The sequence below is a fragment of the Lissotriton vulgaris genome, chromosome 6, assembly GCF_964263255.1.
Source record: "Lissotriton vulgaris chromosome 6, aLisVul1.2, whole genome shotgun sequence".
Classification (NCBI taxonomy): domain Eukaryota; kingdom Metazoa; phylum Chordata; class Amphibia; order Caudata; family Salamandridae; genus Lissotriton; species Lissotriton vulgaris.
This window is the reverse complement of record NC_141694.1, coordinates 1831794251-1831819470: the sequence shown is the minus strand read 5'-3', so window position 1 is coordinate 1831819470 and position 25220 is coordinate 1831794251. Positions and strand designations below refer to the sequence as shown.

General features: G+C 45.3%; 1 protein-coding gene and 1 long non-coding RNA gene across 3 annotated transcripts in view; one reads left to right on the top strand and one right to left on the bottom strand.

Moving 5' to 3' along the window:
• The window catches only part of LOC147709592 (uncharacterized), a 363282-nt gene that overhangs the window by 173919 nt on the left and 164143 nt on the right, over positions 1 to 25220 (top strand). The gene's annotated exons all lie outside the window — the stretch shown is intronic.
• The window catches only part of KIF3C (kinesin family member 3C), a 320587-nt gene continuing 295713 nt past the window's right edge, over positions 347 to 25220 (bottom strand). For both annotated transcript variants that reach the window (XM_086928103.1, XM_086928102.1), the window contains exon 8: positions 347 to 5767. In XM_086928103.1, coding sequence (XP_086784229.1) covers positions 5674 to 5767 — 94 coding nt within the window. In that variant the 3' untranslated portion in view covers positions 347 to 5673. The remainder of the gene's footprint in view (positions 5768 to 25220) is intronic.

Here is a 25220-nt window from a genome sequence, read left to right as displayed (position 1 = left end):
CGTTTTGGATGGCGGTAAGAGAAAGTAAAAACTTGCCATTTGTTCGCCCACGCTAAATATGACGGGCGGACAAATGGCAAAACCACCAATGGTGTATACTCTGTCGAGCTGTTGGAAGTGGTATATCATCTGCGGAGACGGAGCAGTCTCCGTCGCTGAAATACTGAAGGTCCGCCCGACTCTAAAGGAGGTGGTTGGACTTTCAGTATGGCAGGAAAAGTACTCCATCGCCGTTGTGACAGGGTACCCTTCTAGCCGCACTGTTAATCCGGCCCTAAATACTAAACTTGGCATTCACAAATATATCAACAGCAATGATCATTGAACACAACACAGTAGTCGCTGGTTGGTGCTTACAGGCTTCTATTCTTTACAATCAATGGACAGCGAATAGCTCACTTGTTCCCCCATATGTTAATTGGTGCGGGGCAGAGGATATTGCATATCACATAGTGTTAAACATGTTGCACATTTTTATAGATAAATCTGTAATTACATGAGGATTGCATGGCCAGAATAACATCATCACAATAAGTTATACTTTTGTGCCAAACATTTATAACACCAAGTTTGACCTCTCCACTGTTTTCATGACAGCGATTTGCAGTCGTAGGAATTGGCTTGAAAAATTGTATGTTTTTACATTTGCATTTGGGATCTCTGGTTTGTTTGTCTAGCCATCTAACTAGGTATATAGGTACTACTGCTAGACAAAAACTATAGCCAGGCAGGGAAACAGAATGATGAATAGAAAGAGAACAATAGATTGTTGATGCGACTGATAAAAAAAAAATAGGGATTAATCAATGAGTGGCTAGATTATTCAGTAGATGGATTGACTGATCAAGCGATAGATGGGCAGAGTTAGAGAGATACAGAATGACATTAACGGTTGGGCGGTTAGACAGCGAGACAAAGCCATAGCGTTTGTAGGTAAATGAGAGCAGGAAAGAGAGAGATAACATGATAGGGAGAGAGAAAGATGGAGAAGGGGAATAATCTGCTGTGAGAAATAAACTGATAGTTAATGAGATACTAACTGACCTTAGGAGCCTCTTCATAGAATGGGGCAAGCATCTGTTGTGTACAGGCTTTAATGCGTCCAATCAAATGTATTTAGAGTTTGTGCTGCCAAGTTGAGATTGTTAACTGGATGAAAAATAAGCATGTTTTGGTTCTTTTCCTTAACTTGTTCACCAATACTTGCAGATCACATATGTCACAGTAGGTCTGGTAACTTCTCTTTGATACATATTTAGAATGATTATTTGCTGGATAAAATCATACAAAAGTTCCCCTTGGTTTGCCCATCTTTGTCCACTGAAAAAAGCCCAAAGGTGAGAGGGACGGGCTATAACAGGGGTCTCCAACCTTTTCTGTAGTGAGAGCTACTTCTGATCAGTGAAAATCGTCGTGAGCTACTATAGGCCAAGCACCTCGCGCATTTTTTTTTAGAGACCGCCCGCGCCCAGTTTCATTGACTATAAGCCTAATTTCTTCGGAGCCCATAATGTGGTTTGAACAAAAGGGACCACACTCTTTCTTTTGAAACTACAGACAGCTACAGGTTGAGCCACCTGAAGCAAAAGCTTTTCTTGCATGGCAGACTTACTGGAAAGTGTAATGAGGTGCTGCAGGATACATGCCTATAACCTCCTTTTGAGATCCTTGATCAGCTTGCTCACACACTGCAAAAGCAATACCTCAACATATATTCCTTACCAAATGTTATTTTTTAAGTCTAGCTTAGATGTGCAGTCACTGGTTTTCCAAAAAGACACCAATTTTATTATGAATAACCTCAATTATTTCTCCCTCAACACATACTCCTTTTTTTAACAGTTTTAAAATGTCCCATCCTGGTTCAGATTTAAATAATTTTGAACTGTTTTGATTCATTATGGGGCTTTAATCTCTCTGTATGTAGAATACATATTTTTCAACTTAATACACTGCCCAATCAAGTGCAAGTTTCACTGAGTTTGTGAAAATAAATACAATTTCAACAGTCACAGATGCTCTAGTCTCGGGGCCAATTAGAAGGTATCCAGTTGTTTATGTGGCTATTCTGTCTCTGCAGGTACGTACCTCCCCGTAGCTTAATTGGTAAACAGGATAACTTCTGAGATAGAGGCTATTTATTTGGAGAAAAAAAGAGTTTGAAATGCTGCTTTATTTCAATGATTAAATGTAATCATTTATAAAGCAGAGTTTCACACCATTTGTTTTTTAGACCGCATTTAATATGCAAATAAAATCTGCAACACTGCCTTGCCAATGCCGATACAAGGCCAGGGCAGAAGCTCACAATGAATGCATTTGTAAATCAACTTTGGGATCCGACTCTTCATGAAAGTACGCTAAACACCTGTTTTAACTGCTTTTATTGAATAAAGAGGAAGGATGGCTATTTTGGAGTTGAAGAACTCTTAACAAATAAGCGCTGTTCTCAAGAAGCAGTCAAACTCAACCCCTAAACTGAAGATTTAACCAGAATACTCCAGATCTGTCCATGAGCTGGAAACTAGAGGAACTGCTGCAGTGTTGGTGTTATTACCACATGCGCAAGGAACAGAGACGGCATGGGCAAAGTGGGCTCTGGCCCAGAGCCCCACCCTTTGAGGGGGCCGATAGAGTCAAAACTGTTCTGCAGAGAGCATTGCCCGAATGACCTTTAATCATTTGTAAACAGATTGCTTTAAATATCATTTTTCTTTCATTTATTTTGAATGCGAGTACTGCGTGAGAGTGTTAGACATTTTGCAGAGATATTCTGTGTTATTATTTCATGAAATATCCATAAAAAAGTTTCTTTTAGATTTAGAACGAAACGGGATATCACTATGGAAATGGGACGGCGTCACATATTATTGGCAGTAATGTTAGCAAGCTGCTGCTGTGTTAAGTATCGGAAACACACATCACTTTCCCTGAATACTGAATACACATTTATAGTTCGGCCCAGTGTGTCCGGGCTCTGTCAGTGACCTGGCTACAGACGGTATGAAAGAGTTGACACTGGAATCCATCAATTCATAGCTGTGCTGAAGAGTGGAATAATTTACATTCCTCTTAGGAGTGCAGTCGGGGAGAGCTTTGTTTGTTTTGTGCCTTAAAGGAAACTGAAACTCGCCCTGCTTCTGATCTAGATTTATAGTCCAGAGCTGTAAAACGGGAGAAAAAGATATTCCCGGTCTTTCGCGCCAATGAAATATAAGCGGCTGAGTATGAAAGGCACACATCGCAATTCTAGTTTAGAGAACCTGCTTACCGATTATCTACTGCTTCGATATTATGTGTCAGGCAGGAAGCGCAGGCTCGTAGCAGTTCAATACTGCTTGTGCCACATCCCTGCTAGCAGGCTCAGGGACCTGCTGCTCCACTCCGGCCCAACTACTGCTTGCTCCGGCACACAATCAAGACCTCGGTGCCAGAATTTGAAAGACAAGTGACGTGCAGAGGCAGTTCAGCTACAGCGTCATCCTCTTCGACCTTCCCCGCCCACGCTAGGCTCAGTTAGGCCAATCAGAGCAGCTGGTTTTGGTGAAGGCAGGTAACCACTATGAAAAATGGCCTAAAAACAATGAATGAGAACGATAGGCTACAAAATTGAGATGCAAGGCACGAGCTACCCACGGGGGTTCGGCGAGCTACCGGTAGCTCGCGATCGACGGGTTGGAGACCCCTGGGCTATAACATTATCTGCGTGTATTGCAGAATAGACATTCCTCCAGACCTCTGGACATTCAGCTAATGGGCAGCTCTATCATATATGCTCAAACCATCCGTAACATGAGGCAACTTATCATCGTAGGCTCAACTACAACTTTAAAATCAACTACTGTTTTTATCAATTAATGGTACAAAAAGAAAACCAAGCCCAATTACATTTCCCCACTCTGAGTGCATTCAAGAAGATCTGCATCCTATGGGAAAATCTAAGGCAAATACTTAAACATCCCACTTCAATCTTTACATCATTTCATCAATGGTAATTTTGGGCAACCGAATAGAAGCCGAATTCCTAGTACAGTTCTAGCATTTCTGTGATTAACTATGCTTAGTATTGAAGCAGCACTTGGCACCACCCAAGTTAAGTCCTTTTTGTCAGATATTTCTATGTTAAACTCCAGCCTGTACAGGTTTGGCATATTTAATAGTATTATAACTATGCGCTCATTAAGACAGCACTTCAAATCACAAACATCCCAAACATTCTGAAATTATCACTGTTATCTTTATCCTCGTTGTCTTCTTTCAGATGAAGTATCTGATCGAATGTCCTCTATGTCAGGGTCTCCATTCTCCATCAAATCAACACCCCTTAAACAGACAACTTCATCATCATGTCTTGTATAATATGTTCCAGTTCACATATCTTTCAAGCCTGTGTCATATTGTTATTGCGCTGCTGGGTGATCTTAACTCATTACACAAGTAATCCTTTCATTTGGTGATGCCTGCAGTTGAATGCATTTAACTGATTTCTAACTGTGTGTTTCACCAGCTATGATTGCTGTCGATTAGGGTGAGGAATATGCAAACCCTTACACTCCTTACAACATGTTGTGATTACCCTTTAACATGAGCATTGAGAGAGGTTCTGTGCTTCAATAGCTAAAAAGAAACATTCCAGGCTGTGTCCCAAAATGAGAGTTGCCATGTTTGGCAGTGTATTCCGCGTATCACATATCCATGCAGCTAGCAAACAAAGGCAGGAAAGAAAGAAACAGATTTTTAACCATTGTTGATTTCTAGTATTAATTGGTGCTTGCTAGTTCCCGGCTGTGCCAGCATCCAGGGTTCTAACATGTACCTATTTCAGCTACTTCAAGCTTAGCACCCACATGTCATCTGATATTCCATAGAACACTATTATTGTTAGCTGACCTACAAGGAAGGGGGGGATGGCCTTTTATTCTTGAAGAATTAAAGTAAAACTTTGATTCACTGCACATCATATCTGAGGTAATAACTTAATCAAGGAATCAGAGGAGAGGAGCCTTTGCTCTCTCATTGGATCGATTGGTCTCCATAACTCAGATGCATATATTCCTTCATGAGGCATAGGCAATGTAGGTTCATTTCCCAGACGGAACACCCAGATGTATATGTTCCTTGGCAAGGCATAAGTAATGCAGGGGCATTTCCCCGATGGAACACCCAGATCCTTTGTGTGTCTTGGCGAGGTATAGGCAATGCAGGTGCTGTTTGGTGCTTTTACGCTGTGCCCCCTCCCCAAATATTGCAGCATTTGCAGGAGATCTTGGCGGCTTGTTTGTAGCTCTTAATAGATGAACAGAAATGCTACGCTGATGGACAAGATGACATCAGAGGAAAAAGACATACCAGTGTCTGCCTTTGAGCAATTCAAAGAAACTGCTGACTTCTTGCACGCCCGACTTAAATTAAAGCCAAGTGCACTTGCAAACAATGGACAGAAAGTTTCACATATATATTCTTATAAATACATATATTAAATAAATAAAGGGACAGGCCCTTGCAATGGACATTCAAGTCCCTGAGGGCTTTCTCGCACTCTTTGAAAACACTTGAAAATCATGGAGGCGAAAAGAAAACCATGTTCCAGAGGGACTCATTCTCCTTTGCTGGAAAGCTGCACTGCTGCTGGGGCAGTGGTGTTACAAACTCAGATAGGGCAGAATGCCGATATCACTCGTGAGTTGGTGCCAGTGTGGGGCGTTGGGAGCTGGAGGATAGTGACACATGTGTTGCAGAAGATGGTAGCTGCCGGGGTTGTTGGCACCTGCAATTACAGAATGAGAGAACACAGCATGATGTATAGACAATTCACCTCCAGATGACCCATTATAAAAAAGACATAAGAGTTGAAAGTCACTAACATGAATAGGCTACCTGTACACTACATATATTTTGGGACCAATTCACAAAGGTAAACTAAGACGAAAGTCTAACTTTATGACTCTTGGTATTCACAACGAGCATTTACGAGTAGTAAAGTTAAACTTTTGTCTCCGTTTAACTTAAGTTTTGGTGTTAAGTCTAAGTGCAAACTTAAGTTAAACTGAGACAAAAGTCTAACTCGTAAATGCCCTTTGTGAATATTGAAAATTGAAAAGTTAGACTTTCGGCTCAGTTTACCTTTGTGAATCGGGCCCATTGTGTTTAAAGCTATAGAAGGCGGAGTGGTGTCAAACTTGCAACTGTCACAACAGGGCAGAAAAGACTTTTCCAAATGGGCCTTTTTATTTTACTTAATAATGGGTGTGTATATAAAACACAAAAGCAGAACATAATTGGTTTAAACTAAACAAGGGCAAACAAAAGTAAGGAGCAAAGAGTCAAAAGAAACAAATCTCCAGGAAAGAAATACATCTTTAATGAGCCAAATAGATGACTTTTCTTGTTCATTTATAATTGCATGTTTAAGCTGAATATCCTTGTGTTACCATCATGTGTTAGAAGACATATTTATCCCAAATCTCATTGTTGCTGTGGGACCAAAGAGAGCTTTGACAACCCTGGGCTACCCTGGCTCGACTGAATCCACTTTGCTAGGGGTTTCTGAAAACATCAGGTGCCGAGTTGATAAAGGGGAAACCGTGGCACTCATCTTACTTGATCTGAGTGCCGCATTTGATACGGTTTCCCATCCCATCCTTATCAATGCCCTCAGATCATCAGGCATTATCGGCATAGCTCTCAACTGGTTTGTTAGCTTTTTATCAAATCGCACATTTCAAGTATTTTCCACGCCCTCTGCTTCTCAAACTTTCACATCAGAGTACGGTGTACCGCAAGGTTCCATCCTGAGCCCCTCGCTCTTCAATTTGTACATTAGACCCTTGGCTACTATTGCAGAGCAAGCCGGGCTCACTATCTACTCGTACGCTGATGATACCCAGCTCATCTATTCCCTTTCTTCTGATTCTTCTTCCGATTCCTCCTCCCTGTGTACAGGACTGAATAATATCGCAGCCTGGATGTTGGATCACAAGCTTCAACTACATGGGAGCAAAACTGAGGTTCTTTTGTTCGGTCATAACACCACCTTATGGGGACCCCGGCAATGGCCTTCCCAAATGGGCCCTTTGCCTATTCCATCCAAAACAGCTCGCAACCTTGGTGTCACTTTTGACAACCAACTGTCCATGAAGAATCATGTGGTTAAAACATCATCCTCTTGTATTACTATCATCAAGTGGTTGCGAAAAATTATTTGGATGCTTCCCCTGGACACTCAGAAGACCGTGGTCCAGGCTCTTATTACGTCTAGACTGGACTACGGGAACATCCTTCTTCTGGGAGCCACTAAAGAGGTGACGAGTAAGTTGCAGACAGTCCAGAATATGGCAGCGCAACTTCTCTGCAAGTTACCTTACACCTCTTCTACTTCCAAGGCCATACGCTCTCTGCACTGGCTCCGAATTGAAAACCGAACAAAATTTAAGGCCCTCTGTATCATTCATAAAATAAACTCTGGTCTAGCCCCCTCTTACCTAAACCCTTTGGCACAGCTATATCATCCCCCTCGTAATCTACGTTCTTCGAATCAATACTTACTTTCTGTTCCCAGAATCAAAAAAGCCAGAATGGGTGGCCGCTCATTTGACTGGCTGGCCCCCTCGCTCTGGAATTCTCTTCCCCTTCAGATACGTACTGAATCCAACATTCTCAGGTTCCGTAGGCAAGTAAAAACCTGGCTATTTAACACCTAATAGCCCTATTCTGACTTTCCCCCTCACATTTCTTCAATTTAGCGCCGGGAAACCTTCGGGTAGCTGTCGCGCTTTACAAGCTTAATTATAATAATAATAATAATAATAAATACACATTCAGCTAAACAGAAAGGCTGTAAAACTTCTAGCTATCCTCTGGAAGTGTTGCAACTTTAAGTTAGGCTGTTTCGGAGATCCTACAGCATAGATTAGCAAAATAGAGACAATCCCCAAGTCAAAATGCCAGCTTCACCCTTGAATTGGTCAACAGCATCATTTACTAAGTGCAGTAAGAAAAGGGAAGCAGCCAATCATTGGATGACATAATAAAGCACTGCCATTGGATACACTGGATGTCACACATGCCCTTACTTGAAGATATTTACAAGTTATTCTCTAGAGAAACAAAATGAGGTGAAAAAGCTGCATCCAAACTAGCGAACCCATTAAGGTTCAAAAGCGGGACCAAGTGCGTGGAATGCACTAATCTTGCAATGAACCAATAGATTCAACAATGGTTTCAGAGAAGTGGTTACTGGCACATAAGTAAGAATAAGGTTAAAGTAGGAGATAATACTTGCAAAGCTGGCTCCAGACACCGTGGATACCCTAAAATTAGAAGTCACGTCCTGGTCTAATTATGCCACAGGGCCAGGTAGTCCTGGCTGGGCACAATCCTTGTACCGACTGAAGCCTAAATATTCCAGCAGGTTCGGAATAACCTGTTTAGATAGATGTAGCCATTTGTAGGCTGTATATGGGACCACTACTGACACAGTATATCTAGAATTTACTTTGCTTCAAAATTAAAGTCAAAGTGTATCAAGGTGTAGTCAAGAACACATAAGTAAACCAAAGCAAGATAGATATTTTGACTAATTTAACCATCCCCAATTTTAGTTATAGAAAGATTTCTCAATATTCTATAAAGCTGGTAAATTTCCCCAAGCAAGGGATTACAATTCATGCAGAAAAATTACTCCAGGGTACTTTACTTTGGGCTAGTAAAATGAATGGATATCATCAATCAATCAATCAACCAGTCATTTGTATAGCGCACTAATCACCTGTGAGGGTCTCAAGGCACTAAGGGGAGAAGGGGTGCAGCTATAGCTTGAACAGCCAGGCCTTGAGACGTCTCCTGAAGGTCGTATATTTCCTATGGGGTAACCCAGTGTCCCTCAGAACCTGGGCAATACAATGATATTATCAACAATGGTCCTGTCGGGTAAGAACAAAATTGCTTCAAATACTGTACGTATCTCAAAACATATTTATGGCATAATAGTATTACTTATTACGACATCTAGATTAAATCATTAAGTGCAAACCAAACAAGAGGAAGGGTCAGGACATGTTTTTTTAATCAGTGAATTATTTTTCATTCATGTTTTATCTTTTAGTTTTCAACTGACTCCTTAAGATATGCATAAAGATCATTTACAAATACGGCGCATCAATTCAAATCAGTGAAAGTTGTGACATAAAGTGAAAAATTGTGACTGAGTGATGGAACAATTAGTGACCTATATACATGTGAATGGGAAGTATTGAGGGGGAAAGAAGTTAGAAAGCCAATCTCTGGTTTAGTAATTCTCAGATCCAACACGCTATATTAGTTAGCTATGTTACGCTGGACTCAGTTGATTGGTCCTTATGGTATTTTGTCGATGTTTCGACCCTATAGACGCCTTGGTTGAGGGTCTCTGGCGGGTCTTCTTCAGGACGGGGGAGAGTGATATTGCGCCGGATATTTTGGCACCAGCCTGGGTCCCCTCATGGGTTGGGCACCTTGGAGTTGTGCTGGTTAGGGTCTCCTCTCCTGTGCTATTTAATCAAATGAGAACAGACATCTGCCTCTATAATGATTAAATCCTGTTGACCTAGGCGTTTCCTTGTTTTTTATGAATCGTCTGTCGACTATTTCCAACGATCATTAGGTTGCCTCCGTTAGTCTAGGAGACTCACTCACTGTCTTAGTCTTGTTGGGATTTGATTCTTCGTTAGTTATTTACCGCAATCATAGTTCAGATTCTGGTCATTATTCAGGGAGTCAAGAAACGTCCACCATCCGTTCTGCTCCCTCTATCCTGATCGGTCTCCAAGTGCAGGGCCGCTAATGTGCTCACTTCCCCATTTGCCTAGAGGACGTTGCCTCGTCGCTAGGCACGTCTTGACTCCCTGAATAATGACGAGAATCTAAACTATGATTGCGGTAAATAACTTTAATCATTATAGAGGCAGATGTCTGTTCTCATTTGACTAAACAGCACAGAAGAGGAGACCCTAACCAGCACAACTCCAAGGTGTCCAACCCATGAGGGGACCCAGGCTGGTGCCAAAATATCCGGCGCGATATCACTCTCCCCCGTCCTGAAGAAGACCCGCCAGAGACCCTCAACCAAGGCGTCTATAGGGTCGAAACGTCGACAAAATACCATAAGGACCAATCAACCGAGTCCAGCGTAAAATAGCTAACTAATATAGCGTGTTGGATTTGAGAATTACTAAACCAGAGATTGTCTTTCTAACTTCTTTCCCCCTCAATACTTCCCATTCACATGTATATAGGTCACTAATTGTTCTATCACTCAGTCACAATTTTTCACTTTATGTCACAACTTTCACTGATTTGTAAATGATCTTTATGCATATCTTAAGGAGTCAGTTGAAAACTAAAAGATAAAACATGAATGAAAAATAATTCACTGATTAAAAAACATGTCCTGACCCTTCCTCTTGTTTGGTTTGCACTTAATGATTTAATCTAGATGTTGTAATAAGTAATACTATTATACCATAAATATGTTTTGAGATACGTACAGTATTTGAAGCAATTTTGTTCTTACCCGAATGGACCATTGTTGATAATATCACAGTCTCCTGAAGGTCAGCAGGCCCTGGGTCTGTCGCAGGTGAGTGGAGAGGGTGTTCCATCTCTTGACAGTGAGGTAGAAGAATGATCTGCTGCCGGTGGTCGTCCTGTTGATACGTGGGACTTTGGTGAGGTCAGCGGAGCGAAACTGGCGGTTCAGGTGTAGAAGGTGAATGGCGTGTTGAGGTATACTGGTCCGGTGTTGTGGAGTGCTTTGTGAGCATGGGTGAGGAGTTTTAAGGTGATCCTCTTGTTGACTGGGAGCCAGTGCAGGTCTCTCAGGTGAGTTAGGATTTGGGTGCGGCGGGGGATGTTGAGGATGAGGCGTACAGAGGCGTTCTGTATGCGTTGTAGTCTTTTCTGGAGTTTGGCCTTTGTTCCTGTGAGGAGGGTGTTGCTGTAGTCTAGTCTGCTGCTGAGAAGGGCCTGAGTGACTGTCCTTCTGGTTCCAGTGGAGATCCATCTGCAGATCTTGCAAAGCATGCAGAGGGTGTTGAAGAAGGAGGAGGAGACGGCGTTGACCTGTAGGGTCATTGAGAGCGATGAGTCCAGGATGAACCCCAGGTTGTGTACGTGGTCAGTTGGTGTAGGTGTGGCTCCCAGTGCAGTCGGCCACCAGGAGTCGTCCCAGGTGGAGGGGGTGGGGCCGAGAATGAGGACCTCTGTCTTCTCTGAGTTCAGTTTCAAGTGACTGTTTTTCATTCATTCGGCGACGGCCTTCATTCCTTCGTGGAGGTTGGTTTTGGCGGTGGCTGCGTCTTGGTGAGGGAGAGGATCAGCTGGGTGTAAGAGATGATGTTGAGGTTGTGTGATTGGCCGATGTTGGCAAGCGGTGCCATGTAGACGTTGAAAATGGTTGGGCTGAGGGAAGATCCTTGGGGTACGCCACAGGTGATCTTGGTGGCTTCAGATCGGAATGGATGGAGGCGGACCCTCTGCGTTCTGTCGGCGAGGAAGGAGGTGGTCCAGTACAGGCCTTTGTTGTGGATCCCTGCGCATGGAGGGGTGTACGTAGGGCATGGTGGCAGACGGTGTCGAAGGAGGCCGAAAGGTCCAGGAAGATGAGGGCTGCGATTTTGCAGCTATCCAGTAGGGTCCTGATGTCGTCGGTGGCAGCGATGGGGGCAGTTTCGGTGCTGTGGTTGCTGCGGAAACCGGATTGGGATGGGTCCAGGTTGTTCTCCTCGAGTATCGGGTCAGTTGCCTGTTGGCGATCTTGTCGATGACTTTCGCCGGGAATGGGAGCAGGGAAATGGGCCAGAAGTTCTTGAGGTCTTTTGGGTCCGCCTTGGGTTTCTTGAATAGGGCATTAATGTCGGCGTGCTTCCAGTTTTCCGGAAAGGTGGCAGTCTCGAAGGAGCTGTTGATGGTCTTCCGGAGTTAGGGTGCGATGATGGAGCTCGCTTTGTTGAAGATGTGATGAGGGCAGGGGTCAGAAGGTGAGCCGGAGTAGATGGTGTTCATGATTTTGACGGTGTCGTCGTCGTTGACCTGGGTCCAGGAGAGCAGGAGGTTGGTGTGGCTGGGGGGACGGCCTCAGTGGCTGTCGGGAGGGTCTGGGACTTGAAGCTGTTGTGGATGTCTGCGATTTTGCGGTGAAAGAAGGTGGTTAGGGAGTCACATAGGTCTTGTGTCAGGGACTGTCCGGGACTATGTGGGGAACACAGTCAGGGACTTGGGCAAGGACTGGGCACTGGGTAGAAAACTTACACAGGAAGAAGAGTACAGCGCTGCCCAGGATCTTACAGGGAGTCAGAGGAGAAAGAGGGATCCAGAGGGGAAGCCTGTACAAGTGAACAAGATGGGTAAGACTTATAAAAGAAGTGCACTCACAAAGCAATTTAGCATTCAGAATAACTACACCCAGGACGAATGTGCAAGACATATATATGAAACAACATTACCAATAAAGGGGTGTGTGGGGTAAAGCACTCAGGAGCTCCACACGGGAAGACTGAAGCTCAGTAAGTTTCTCACCCACAATTGCTGTTACAGATACTGACTGCAAATACCCACATGTAGGATATGGATGCAAAGGCAGAGTCTGTGGAGCTTATACCTATAGTGATGTTATAAATGTAACTCAAAGACGATACTCACAGTGAACAAGAAACACCACCTAGGTAGTCAGCTGTGCCCACGGATCCTGGCGATCAAACAGGAACGCGCAAGGCAGTAACAGCAAAGGGGTAGAACTAAACACAAGCACAATAGACAAGGAGCTAGCAAGGAGGAGTGCTTAACAGGAAAGGAAGGAAATGACAGGACACACTTGGCAGAAAGCAGGTAACACACATACAAGGTAACAGAAGCAAGACAGCTGAATAGAAAGACAACAAACTAGAACCGGAACCAAGGAAATGGGAAGAAAGGCAGGGACTGGAAAAGGATATACAGAAGGGGAGGCTACAAGGGTATACTGGAATAGAGCAGGTTAAGGAATCAAAAAAACAAAATAGCATAGAAGGCAGTGCTGGGGCAGGAACAAGAAGTGAGCTAAGGCTCAAGAGTCAAAGTTGCACTGCAGGCAGTGCTGGTTCAGGAACAGGGATTTATTAAAGCTTCATGAGTCAAGGTAGCACTGCAGGCAATGCTAGTTCAGGAACAGGGAATTACCAAAGCTTCAGGAGTCAAGGTAGCACTGCAGGCAGTGCTGGTTCAGGAACAGGGATTTATTAAAGCTTCATGAGTCAAGGTAGCACTGCAGGCAATGCTAGTTCAGGAACAGGGAATTACCAAAGCTTCAGGAGTCAAGGTAGCACTGCAGGCAATGCTAGTTCAGGAACAGGGAATTACCAAAGCTTCAGGAGTCAAAGTAGCACTGCAGGCAGTGCTAGTTCAGGAACAGGGAATTACCCAAGCTTCAGGAGTCAAAGTAGCACTGGAGGCAGTGCTAGTTCAGGAACAGTGAATTACCCAAGCTTCAGGAGTCAAGGTAGCACTGCAGGCAGTGCTAGTTCAGGAACTGGGAATTACCCAAGCTTCAGGAGTCAAGGTAGCACTGCAGGCAGTGCTAGTTCAGGAACAGGGAATTACCAAAGCTTCAGGAGTCAAAGTATCACTGCAGGCAGTGCTAGTTCAGGAACAGGGAATTACCCAAGCTTCAGGAGTCAAGGTAGCACTGCAGGCAGTGCTAGTTCAGGAACAGGGAATTACCCAAGCTTCAGGAGTCAAGGTAGCACTGCAGGCAGTGCTAGTTCAGGAACAGGGAATTACCCAAGCTTCAGGAGTCAAGGTATCATTGTAGGCAGTGCTAGTTCAGGAACAGGGAATTACCCAAGCTTCAGGAGTCAAGGTAGCACTGCAGGCAGTGCTAGTTCAGGAACAGGGAATTACCCAAGCTTCGGGAGTCAAGGTAGCACTGCAGGCAGTGCTAGTTCAGGAACAGGGAATTACCAAAGCTTCAGGAGTCAAAGTAGCACTGCAGGCAGTGCTAGTTCAGGAACAGGGAATTACCCAAGCTTCAGGAGTCAAGGTAGCACTGTAGGCAGTGCTAGTTCAGGAACAGTGATTTACCCAAGCTTCAGGAGTTAAAGTAGCACTGCAGGCAGTGCTAGTTCAGGAACAGGGAATTACCCAAGCTTCAGGAGTCAAAGTAGCACTGCAGGCAGTGCTAGTTCAGGAACAGGGAATTACCCAAGCTTCAGGAGTCAAGGTAGCACTGCATGCAGTGCTAGTTCAGGAACAGGGAATTACCCAAGCTTCAGGAGTCAAAGTAGCACTGCAGGCAGTGCTAGTTCAGGAACAGGGAATTACCCAAGCTTCAGGAGTCTAAGTAGCACTGCAGGCAGTGCTAGTTCAGGAACAGGGAATTACCAAAGCTTCAGGAGTCAAGGTAGCACTGCAGGCAGTGCTAGTTCAGGAACAGGGAATTACCAAAGCTTCATGAGTCAAGGTAGCACTGCAGGCAGTGCTAGTTCAGGAACAGGGAATTACCAAACCTTCAGGAGTCAAGGTAGCACTGCAGGCAGTGCTAGTTCAGGAACAGGGAATTACCAAAGCTTCATGAGTCAAGGTAGCACTGCAGGCAGTGCTAGTTCAGGAACGGGGAATTACCCGAGCTTCAGGAGTCAAGGTAGCACTGCAGGCATTGCTGGTTCAGGAACAGGGAATTACCCAAGCTTCAGGAGTCAAGGTAGCACTGCAGGCATTGCTGGTTCAGGAACAGGGAATTACCCGAGCTTCAGGAGTCAAGGTAGCACTGCAGGCATTGCTGGTTCAGGAACAGGGAATTACCAAACCTTCAGGAGTCAAGGTAGCACTGCAGGCATTGCTGGTTCAGGAACAGTGAATTACCCAAGCTTCAGGAGTCAAGGTAGCACTGCAGGCAGTGCTAGTTCAGGAACAGTGAATTACCCAAGCTTCAGGAGTCAAAGTAGCACTGCAGGCAATGCTAGTTCAGGAACAGGGAATTACCCAAGCTTCAGGAGTCAAGGTAGCACTGCAGGCAGTGCTAGTTCAGGAACAGGGAATTACCCAAGCTTCAGGAGTCAAGGTAGCACTGCAGGCAGTGCTAGTTCAGGAACAGGGAATTACCAAAGCTTCATGAGTCAAGGTAGCACTGCAGGCAGTGCTAGTTCAGGAACAGGGAATTACCAAAGCTTCGGGAGTCAAGGTAGCATTGTAGGCAGTGCTAGTTCAGGAACAGGGAATTACCCAAGCTTCAGGAGTCAAGGTAGCACTGCAGGCATTGCTGGTTCAGGAACAGGGAATTACCCGAGCTTCAGGAGTCAAGGTAGCACTGCAGGCATTGCTGGTTCAGGAACAGTGAATTACCCAAGCTTCAGGAGTCAAGGTAGCACTGCAGGCAGTGCTAGTTCAGGAACAGGGAATTACCCAAGCTTCAGGAGTCAAAGTAGCACTGCAGGCAATGCTAGTTCAGGAACAGGGAATTACCCAAGCTTCAGGAGTCAAGGTAGCACTGCAGGCATTGCTGGTTCAGGAACAGGGAATTACCCAAGCTTCAGGAGTCAAGGTAGCACTGCAGGCATTGCTGGTTCAGGAACAGGGAATTACCAAACCTTCAGGAGTCAAGGTAGCACTGCAGGCATTGCTGGTTCAGGAACAGTGAATTACTCAAGCTTCAGGAGTCAAGGTAGCACTGCAGGCACTGCTAGTTCAGGAACAGTGAATTACCAAAGCTTCAGGAGTCAAAGTAGCACTGCAGGCAATGCTAGTTCAGGAACAGGGGATTACCCAAGCTTCAGGAGTCAAGGTAGCACTGCAGGCAGTGCTAGTTCAGGAACAGGGAATTACCCAAGCTTCAGGAGTCAAGGTAGCACTGCAGGCAGTGCTAGTTCAGGAACAGGGAATTACCCAAGCTTCAGGAGTCAAGGTAGCACTGCAGGCATTGCTAGTTCAGGAACAGGGAATTACCCAAGCTTCAGGAGTCAAGGTAGCACTGCAGGCAGTGCTAGTTCAGGAACAGTGAATTACCCAAGCTTCAGGAGTCAAGGTAGCATTGCAGGCAATGCTAGTTCAGGAACAGTGAATTACCCAAGCTTCAGGAGTCAAGGTAGCACTGCAGGCAGTGCTAGTTCACGAACAGGGAATTACCCAAGCTTCAGGAGTCAAGGTAGCACTGCAGGCAGTGCTAGTTCAGGAACATGGAATTACCCAAGCTTCAGGAGTCAAGGTAGCATTGTAGGCAATGCTAGTTCAGGAAACAGGAAAAATTACTTTAGTTCAGGAGTCAAGGTAGCACTGCAGGCAGTGCTAGTTCAGGAACAGGGAATTACCCAAGCTTCAGGAGTCAAAGTAGCACTGCAGGCAGTGCTAGTTCAGGAACAGGGAATTACCAAAGCTTCAGGAGTCAAAGTAGCACTGCAGGCAGTGCTAGTTCAGGAACAGGGAATTACCCAAGCTTCAGGAGTCAAAGTAGCACTGCAGGCAGTGCTAGTTCAGGAACAGGGAATTACCAAAGCTTCAGGAGTCAAGGTAGCACTGCAGGCAGTGCTAGTTCAGGAACAGTGAATTACCCAAGCTTCAGGAGTCAAGGTAGCACTGCAGGCAGTGCTAGTTCAGGAACTGGGAATTACCCAAGCTTCAGGAGTCAAGGTAGCACTGCAGGCAGTGCAGTGCTAGTTCAGGAACAGGGAATTACCCAAGCTTCAGGAGTCAAGGTAGCACTGCAGGCAGTGCTAGTTCAGGAACAGGGAATTACCCAAGCTTCAGGAGTCAAGGTAGCATTGTAGGCAGTGCTAGTTCAGGAACAGGGAATTACCCAAGCTTCAGGAGTCAAGGTAGCACTGCAGGGAATGCTAGTTCAGGAAACAGGAAAAATTACTTTAGCTCAGGAGTCAAGGTAGCACTACAGGAGTGCTAGTTCAAGAAACAGGACATATCTACAGCTCAGGAGTCAAGAGAGCACTGCAAGCACTGCAAATCAGGAACAAGAAATAGCTGAAGCCCAGGAACAGGAACAAAAAATAACTATAACTCAGGAAACAAGAGCACAGCAGGCAGTGCTAATTCAGGTATTAGGATTAGCTATAGCTCAGGAACTCAGGAAACAAGGTAGCACTGCAAACAGTGCAAATTCGGGAGAAGGGAAACTGCTGCAGTTCAGGAACAAGGACTACTAAGGCTGAGGGGTCAGGGTAGCACTGCAGGCAGTGCTAATTCAGGAACAAGGAAACCAGCAGCAGGTCAGGAACAAGGCATAAGTAAAGCACAGGAAACAAGAACAGCAAAAGCTCAGGGAGCCATGGAAACAAGGATCGGTCTCACCGGTAAACAGCTACAATGACCAAGCTTGGCCTGAAGGGAGCTGGGGCTTAAAAGAGCTCACAGTAATCACATGCATCAGGTGTGAGCAGGCTAGCAGCAGCCAGCCACAGGTGAGCTGAATTCCTCAGCCCATCCTTGGCCTGCAGGGGTGGAGACAAAGCAGTGAACAGGGAATTCTGGGTAATGGAGTTTCAGGCATGAGTAGGCTGGCTTCATGTATAAGCAGGCTGGCTTTCACAAAACCCGGCATGGATTGGGAATGGATGTCAATTACCAATAAGTGTCCAAATGCCTGGCAGTCAGGATATGCATACAGGTGAGTGTCTGGAAGCATATTAGAACACTGGTAAGCCCCACAGTGTGGCCCCCTGGTGGTGGGCACGAGAGCACGGGGAGCGAATCGTGACAGTCGGTGGAGCTGGAGTAGGAGAGTTTCTGCATGAGGTTGAAGAGCTCTTTGCTGTTGTGCGTGTTGTTGTCAATGCGTTCCTTGAAGGAGGACTTTTTGGTGGCTCGAATGAGTAGGTGGTGCCTGCGGCTGGCGTTCTTGAGGGCTGCGTGGTTGTTATGTGTCTGTTCGTGGCGCCACTTCCTTTCGAGTCTTCGGCAGGTCCACTTAGATTCCTGGAGGTCGGTGGTGAACTAGCTGGCCATTCTGGCGGTGTGTCTGTTTGAGGGTTTCTTCAGCGTGGCGAGAGTGTTGGCGCAGTCCTCGATCCATTGCCTGAGGTTGCGGCTGGCTGTGTCGGTGGTGTCGGTTGGTGAGTCTCAGGCGAGGGTGGTGATTAGCTGGTCTTTGGTGACCTTGCTCCAGCTGAGGTGGGGGATCCGTTGCAGTTGGAGGCGAGTGGTAGGTTTCTTGAAGGTGAAGTGGATGCAACGATGGTCGGTCCAGTGGAGTTCGGTGGTGTGGCTGAAAGTGACATGGTTGCTGGCAGAAAAGATGGGGTTGAGCGTGTGTCCAGCGGAGTGGTTGGTAGTTGTTGATGTAAATATATAATTTACCGTCGTAATTTCTATGCAGGTAAGTACTTAATCAATAATAACTCAATCAGAAAGAAAGAAAACAGAGTCCGTGGTGTTAGAGTTCTTAGGGGTTTTATTCCTTAAAAAGGAATGGTCTAGACCAGGATATCATATTCTTCCCACCACAGGGGTGGAAGAAGGGATAGAGAGAGCACGCGCTACATTTTATTGACAGTACATAGCTTATATACTTAATTCATGACATGGAAAACAGTACAGTAGGCGTAACAGCTGAGAGAAGACAAGATAACAGTAGCCACGTGTTACTAGTACGTAATCAGAAGGCGTGGACTAGGCGTGTGCTGGAAACGTCACAGATAGGTGTCACAAAAGGGGTGGCACTAAACAGAAATGTTGCAATGTCAGCAGAAAATCGGAAGCTTGGATGCGCGCGCAGCTGCATGACGTGTGATGGACGTGAAACTGGAGGGTGCAGGGGGCTTGACATTTGCACTTGACGGAAAGAGACAGAAGTCTGGCATGTCAGATCAACTTGTGCTTCTATCATATCTGATATCTGGTGTTTAGGAACTGAGCTATCTGGGCAGAAAGGTCTCTAGGGCAGAAGCTATTCTATACTGACTGTGAGTGCGTGTATAAGCGCCTGAGTGTCTGTATGAGAAGCGTGGGGGCATGGGCCTTCCATGGGAGCATGGAAACAGAAGCTATGAATTACTTGCACGGAGACAGGTCGGCCCTTTGGCCCTGTAGCTGAGGGGTATGTTTACTGAAGCTAGCAGGCAGGAATGTATTTTCGAGGAGCGGAACAGATAACTCGAAGGTTATAGTCAATCTTGGTAAATATTTTTGTCCACCCTAAGCGTGGAAGGGTATTCTCAGATGTGAGACCCTTGCTCATTGCACCATCAGGATTCAGGCAAACCGGGCCGAAGACGGCTGTAATGCCAGAAACCGGTCCCCGGGAGCTTGTTTCCTTCCCAGTGTAAGAATTGGCTTCTGTAGTTTGGTTTGTCCTGTTCCCATCATGCACTGGGACAGGAACAGACTAATAGCATACAGTCAGGTTCTGAAACTGGGATGGTGCAGTGAGCTAAAAAACAGTGTTGGATCCAGCCCTGATCTTTTGACTGGGTGAGAGCTTTCTGTTTAATTCAGAGACTCTGTCCCTCACCACCCCTTTTTGTAAATACTGAAGCTAGCAGGCAGGAATGTATTTTCGAGGAGCGGAACAGATAACTCGAAGGTTATAGTCAATCTTGGCAGGCAGCAGGCTGAGCTGAACGCGCTGGGCCGCGCTAGAAGTAAGGCAGAGTTCACGGGTACGGGGGCAGCCTGGGCAGCCTGGCCTGAGGCTCCCAGAGTCAGAAGGGAGAAAAAGGCTCGATGGCAGATATTCTGGGCCTACTTTGCCAGAGCTGAAAAACATGTAGAGTACACTACAAAAAGACGTTGGCATAGTATACTTAGGAACGGGCTATCCAACCCATTCAGGGTGGGTCTGAAAGAGGACATGTTGACGTTGGACGCAAATGTATTTGCGTCTTCATAGCAGGTACAGGAGGGAAGTTACATGCACTTTAACTCGTACATGGAGACGGTGGGGTACACGCTAGGGAACACAACTTGACCAGAATTTATATTTCCTCATTCCCTCCTTGTTCCCTACGGACCCTTTATGATATATCAATCATCATAAATTGATCAGTTTGTTCTTGTAACATAATTTGTTTGTCTCTCTTCCGTTGTCTATTTGAGAGAAAACTGGAATGTTCAATGCACGATGTGGCACACAGTCCACATATCGCCGGCCCACACTGTAGGCACAGGCAGCAGCTGAATACTATGACAAGGCCAAAACCTAGGAAGGATAGGATCTTCCATCCCCAAGCAGTTAAAGTTGTCCTGAACCAACCGGACCAAGTCCAGGTGCCTGGATTCTGATGTATCTGATTTGCAATTTTATGCAGACGGGTAATAGCTTGATATACCGATGGCGCGTTTTGTGGGATGAAAACGCAGCAACTTGACCCGATGACCTTACAGGCTCCACCTCTATCTGCCAAGATGACGTCAATAACAAGACGATTTTGAAGGACAACAACCCGCATAGCAGATTGCTCCTCTGTTAGGTTACCTAAGGCGGAGGCAGTTTCATGTACTACAGCTTCAAGTGTTCTAGTTAATCTACGTATTAATTTACTGTTTTCAACGGGGCCTAAAAAGAAAAAGAATCCTTTATTAAAATCGGTGTACTGTTCCCATGCCGTTTCTGTATAGTCGACAAGCGGAAGGTCTCTTCGGAGTCTATTCTTTACTAGATTTGTGTTTCTGTGGTAATCAGGAGGGGCTAGAAAAACAGGTGGCAGAAGGAAGGCAATATAACAAGTACCATCCCAATCTGGAGGCAGACGTATGTATGCGGTATGACCACAAACAAAATAAGAGTGACTGATAGCTTTGAAGGACGATTTACCATGATCACTGAATTCGACCACAGTAGTGCATTTACTATGACCTAAGTGTACTGAACCTTTCTTTCTGACACATAATTTACCAGTGACTGGTAATACTAGCATAGCGGGTAGTACTGGTGCAGCCTCGGATTCAACAGTAAGGATCATAAGGCTAATTGTGTAATTACATAATCCATATACTTCATTTTCTAGATCAGTTCCTATTCGAGTGGGGAGTCCCTCCTTATCAGGGTAACAGACGTCGAGCAGGACTAAGTTCAAGTTTCCCCAAACCCAGCCCCCATCGAAAACAGCAATATCAGGATCTAAGGAATTAATTATTTTAAACCATGCCCCACAGGAGCCATTGTGAGTGAATGGGTACGGAAAGAGGGGCAGAGCTCCCTTGTAATTCTGGTAGGGAGGGAGTCGGCCACATATCCAGCAGTCTGTAGCATTGTTAGTCTGATGGGAATGATGCAGCATACTAATGAATGTGTTGTTGCGCAGCGCAAGTCTGTAGGAAAGTTCGTGTAGAGGTAATTCGCTAAAAGAGTGTTCAGCAGACACATTATAAGCAGATTGTCCATTCTTGAAGATAGGGCAGTAGATAGGGAGAAGTACGCTTGCAACAATTATCAGAATACTTAGAAAAAACATGATTAATAATGTCACTATACAGTGACTACGCAGTGATTTACAGTATGTACGTTTCTTGAACTCTCTCTCTCTCTCTCTATTTCGATCTAGGGAATACATGTCAGAAACTATTTAACCGATTCACCTAGGGGAGGACTTAAACAATTAAACTGTCTGACTTGCTAGATCGAAGCTTAAGTCTGTATTCCTCTTGAGGAGTTTTCTCTCGTTTGGAAACTTCAAAGTCACTGGGCTCGATACAGTCTTTGGAAGGGGTGGAAGAGCCTGGGTCGGATTTCAGTTCATTACACAGCTTAACATGGCTCATGTGGACCCACCCCTTCCTGCCCTCAACCTTCACCGCTGTCCTCGTAGTAAGTAGAACGGTCTTCGGCGATTTCCAGCGGGGCTCCAACTGACTTTTCCGGTCGAAGTTCCTGATAAGGATCAGATCCCCTGGACGGACATCGTGTGGCTTTACATCAGTGTTGTCAGGGAAGGCAGCGGCAACCTGTGAACGACATGATTGGAGTGCAGACATCAAGGAGGCAAGGTAATCGGTCAACATATTGCAATCAACATCGGTAATTCTTTTAGGAATGGGCGTCCCCCACATATTCGGTGGTCTACCAAAGACCACTTCGTACGGGGATAGTCCTGATCTCGAATGGGCAACCATTCTCATGTAGAACAGTGCCACTGGCAGGGCGACTATCCAGTCGACCCCTTTCTCTTGACATATTTTAGCAAGACGTGTCTTTAGTGTCTGATTATGCCTTTCTACAAGGCCTGCGGCTTCGGGATGTCGGACACAATGGAATTTCCACTGATATCCTAGCAGCAAGGAAACCTGCTTCATTAATTCGGATGAGAATGGCTGACCGTTATCTGAGTACACGACACGAGGCATGCCGTATCGTGGGAAGAATTCACGAACCAGCTGTTTGGCAGTGGTCGGAGCAGTATAATCTGGGACTGGGTATGCTTCGGTCCAACGGGACAGTGCACAAACAACTACGAGGACATATTTAAATCCCCGACAGCGGTCCATCTGGATATAATCCATCTGGAGGACTTCAAAAGGATGATCGGGAGGATGAAATCCACCTTGCTCTACAGGGACGCTTTTACCTGGATTGAACTGACAACAGATCATGCAAGTACGCACTTTCTGTTTTGCTGCTGCTCGTAAGTGTTTATTGCTCCAGAGATTCTGTAAACTATCTAACATTGCTTTTTCTCCTAGATGTGCTGGGCTATGTGCTGTATTGATTATGACTTGAACCATAGCGTCAGGGAGAAACCATGTAGATTTTCCCTTCGTCATCCAACCTTGATCTGTCTGGATCCCTCCTAGTTCAATCCATTTCTTTATTTCATCTGGGGTAGCATGTGTCTGAATATCGATAACATCTAGTGCGGGATCCCTAACTGTCATACAATTTGTCGGTCCTATTGTCTTTGTCACGTCAGTTGTCTGAGTGTGAGTCAATGCTGTATGTTTCGCTGTCTGATCTGCCAGGTCATTACCCTGGGAGACAGAATCTGTGACCTTAGTATGTGCTTTACACTTCATGACTGATATGCCCGAGGGCAAATGTATTGCTTCTAACAGTGCTTGAATGAGGGGACCGTGTTGTATCTTGGCACCATGAGAGGTCAGGAAACCTCGTTCTTGCCATAACATTCCGAAGTCGTGTACGACTCCGAACGCATAACGGGAATCAGTGTATATGTTAACATTTCTGTTCTTGGCTAGTATACAAGCTCGGGTCAGAGCGATGAGCTCTGCTGCTTGAGCAGACAGTGTGTCAATACGATGTGTTTCTTTAACTTCAGTTTCAGTGGTCACTGCATACGCGGCCACTAATTCTCCTGTACTTGTTCTCATGCATGAACCGTCCACATAAAGTGTCAGGTCTGGATTTGTCAGTGGGACATCTGTTAAGTCTCGTCGTGGCTTTGTTACTGCATTAATGATTTCTATACAATCATGCGGGGCTGGATCTGTCATAATTGTAGGTAACAGTGTTGCGGGGTTCAGAATGCTGCAGCGTCTGATTTCTATGTGTGGCTGGAATAACGTTAATTCATAACCTGTCAGTCGTGCTATAGTCAAGTGCTGAGTCTGGGTTCTGTTTAAAAGAACCTCAACAGAATGTGGAACTTGTACGGTTAACTGATGGCCTAAAACAATTGAATCGCTCTGTCTGACTGCTAGTGCTGTTGCTGCTACTGACTTTAAGCACGCAGGGAGTGCCTGGGCTACTGAATCCAGTGTACTTGAAAAATAAGCGCAAGGCTTATGTGAACCTGCTTGATCTTGGGTGAGGACAGACAACGCTGTACCATCACGTTCTGTAACAAAAAGTGTAAACGGTTTGCTGTAACATGGTGTCGCTAAAACTGGTGCTTGGCATAATGCTTTCTTTAATTCCTCAAAGGCTTGTGTATGTTCCTGAGTCCAAGGGAGGACAGTCGAGGTTGCTGCCTCCTGCGTTGTTAACTGAATGAGTGGTTTAGCTAAAAATGCATATTGAGGAATCCATTGTCTGCAGTACGAGGTGAGGCCTATGAAGGCCCGCACTTCTTTTTGTGTCTGCGGTTGTGGCATATTTGCAATTAACTGAATGCGATCGGGAGTGAGCTGTCTCCCCACTTTGGACAGCAAGTGACCCAAGTACACAACTTGCTGAACACAGAATTGTAGCTTCGAAGGAGACACCTTGTGTCCCTTGTCTGCCAGAAAATGTAAAACTGTCAGTGATGCTTGTTCACATTCGGGCTCACTTCGTGCGGTGATCAGCAGATCATCGACGTATTGCAGTAATGCGGTGTTAACTGGCATTGTAATACAATCAAGTTGTCTTTTCAGTGCTTGGCTATAAATGCTGGGGCTTTCTGTGAATCCTTGAGGTGCGCGTGAAAATTTGAAACTGCGTCCATTTAAACTGAATCCGAAGAGATATTGGCTCTCTGGATCAATAGGCACGCTGAAGAAGGCGTTCTTGAGGTCAATTACAGTAAAGAACGTTGCTTCTGAATCAATAGCAGTCAATAAGGATGAGATATCGGGAACCACAGGGTACTGTGGGATAATGCATTTATTCAGTTCTCGAAGATCAATCACCAGCCGATATACTGGCGGTGCATTGGGATCAGTACGTTTAAGAATCGGAATAATGGGTGAATTACAGATATTGGAGTCGGTCTCTACGACCACTCCTTGTGCTATAAGCTCTTCAATGATTTCCAGTAAAGCCACTACAGCATCGGGTGGTAACTTGTATTGTCTGATTCGTGGTAGTACAACTCCTGTTTTGAGTGTAACACGGTATGGTGTGATATGCATACAACCTACATCAGTTGGGCCTTTTGCCCACAAGTGATCTGGTACATTTTTCAATCTGACATCGAATTCTCGCAAAACATAATGACCCTTGAAATCCCGTAGAAAGAGTCTAACTCCCTCCGGGGAACAGCAGATTATAGCTCCTAGAGCCTTCAATGTTTTAATTCCTAACAGATTTTCTGGACATGATTTTGTAAGTAACAAGTCTGTAACACGTGATAATGGACCCACAGCCAGGGGGACTGGTTCTGATACTTTATTTACAATGGGCTGTCCTGAAAAGCCAAGGGAAACATTCTGTGAGCCTGAGAGGGGTGCCCCTGGGACTTCATTATGACTTATTGTGGTGCGGCTTGCCCCTGTGTCAATTAAAAACTTTCTGTCTTTTCCCAATACTTGACTGTGTACATAAGGACCTTCTTGATCTACAGGAATTTCAATAAGAGGCAAGCCAAATTCCCTCTCTAGGCTGTTTCATGTATATC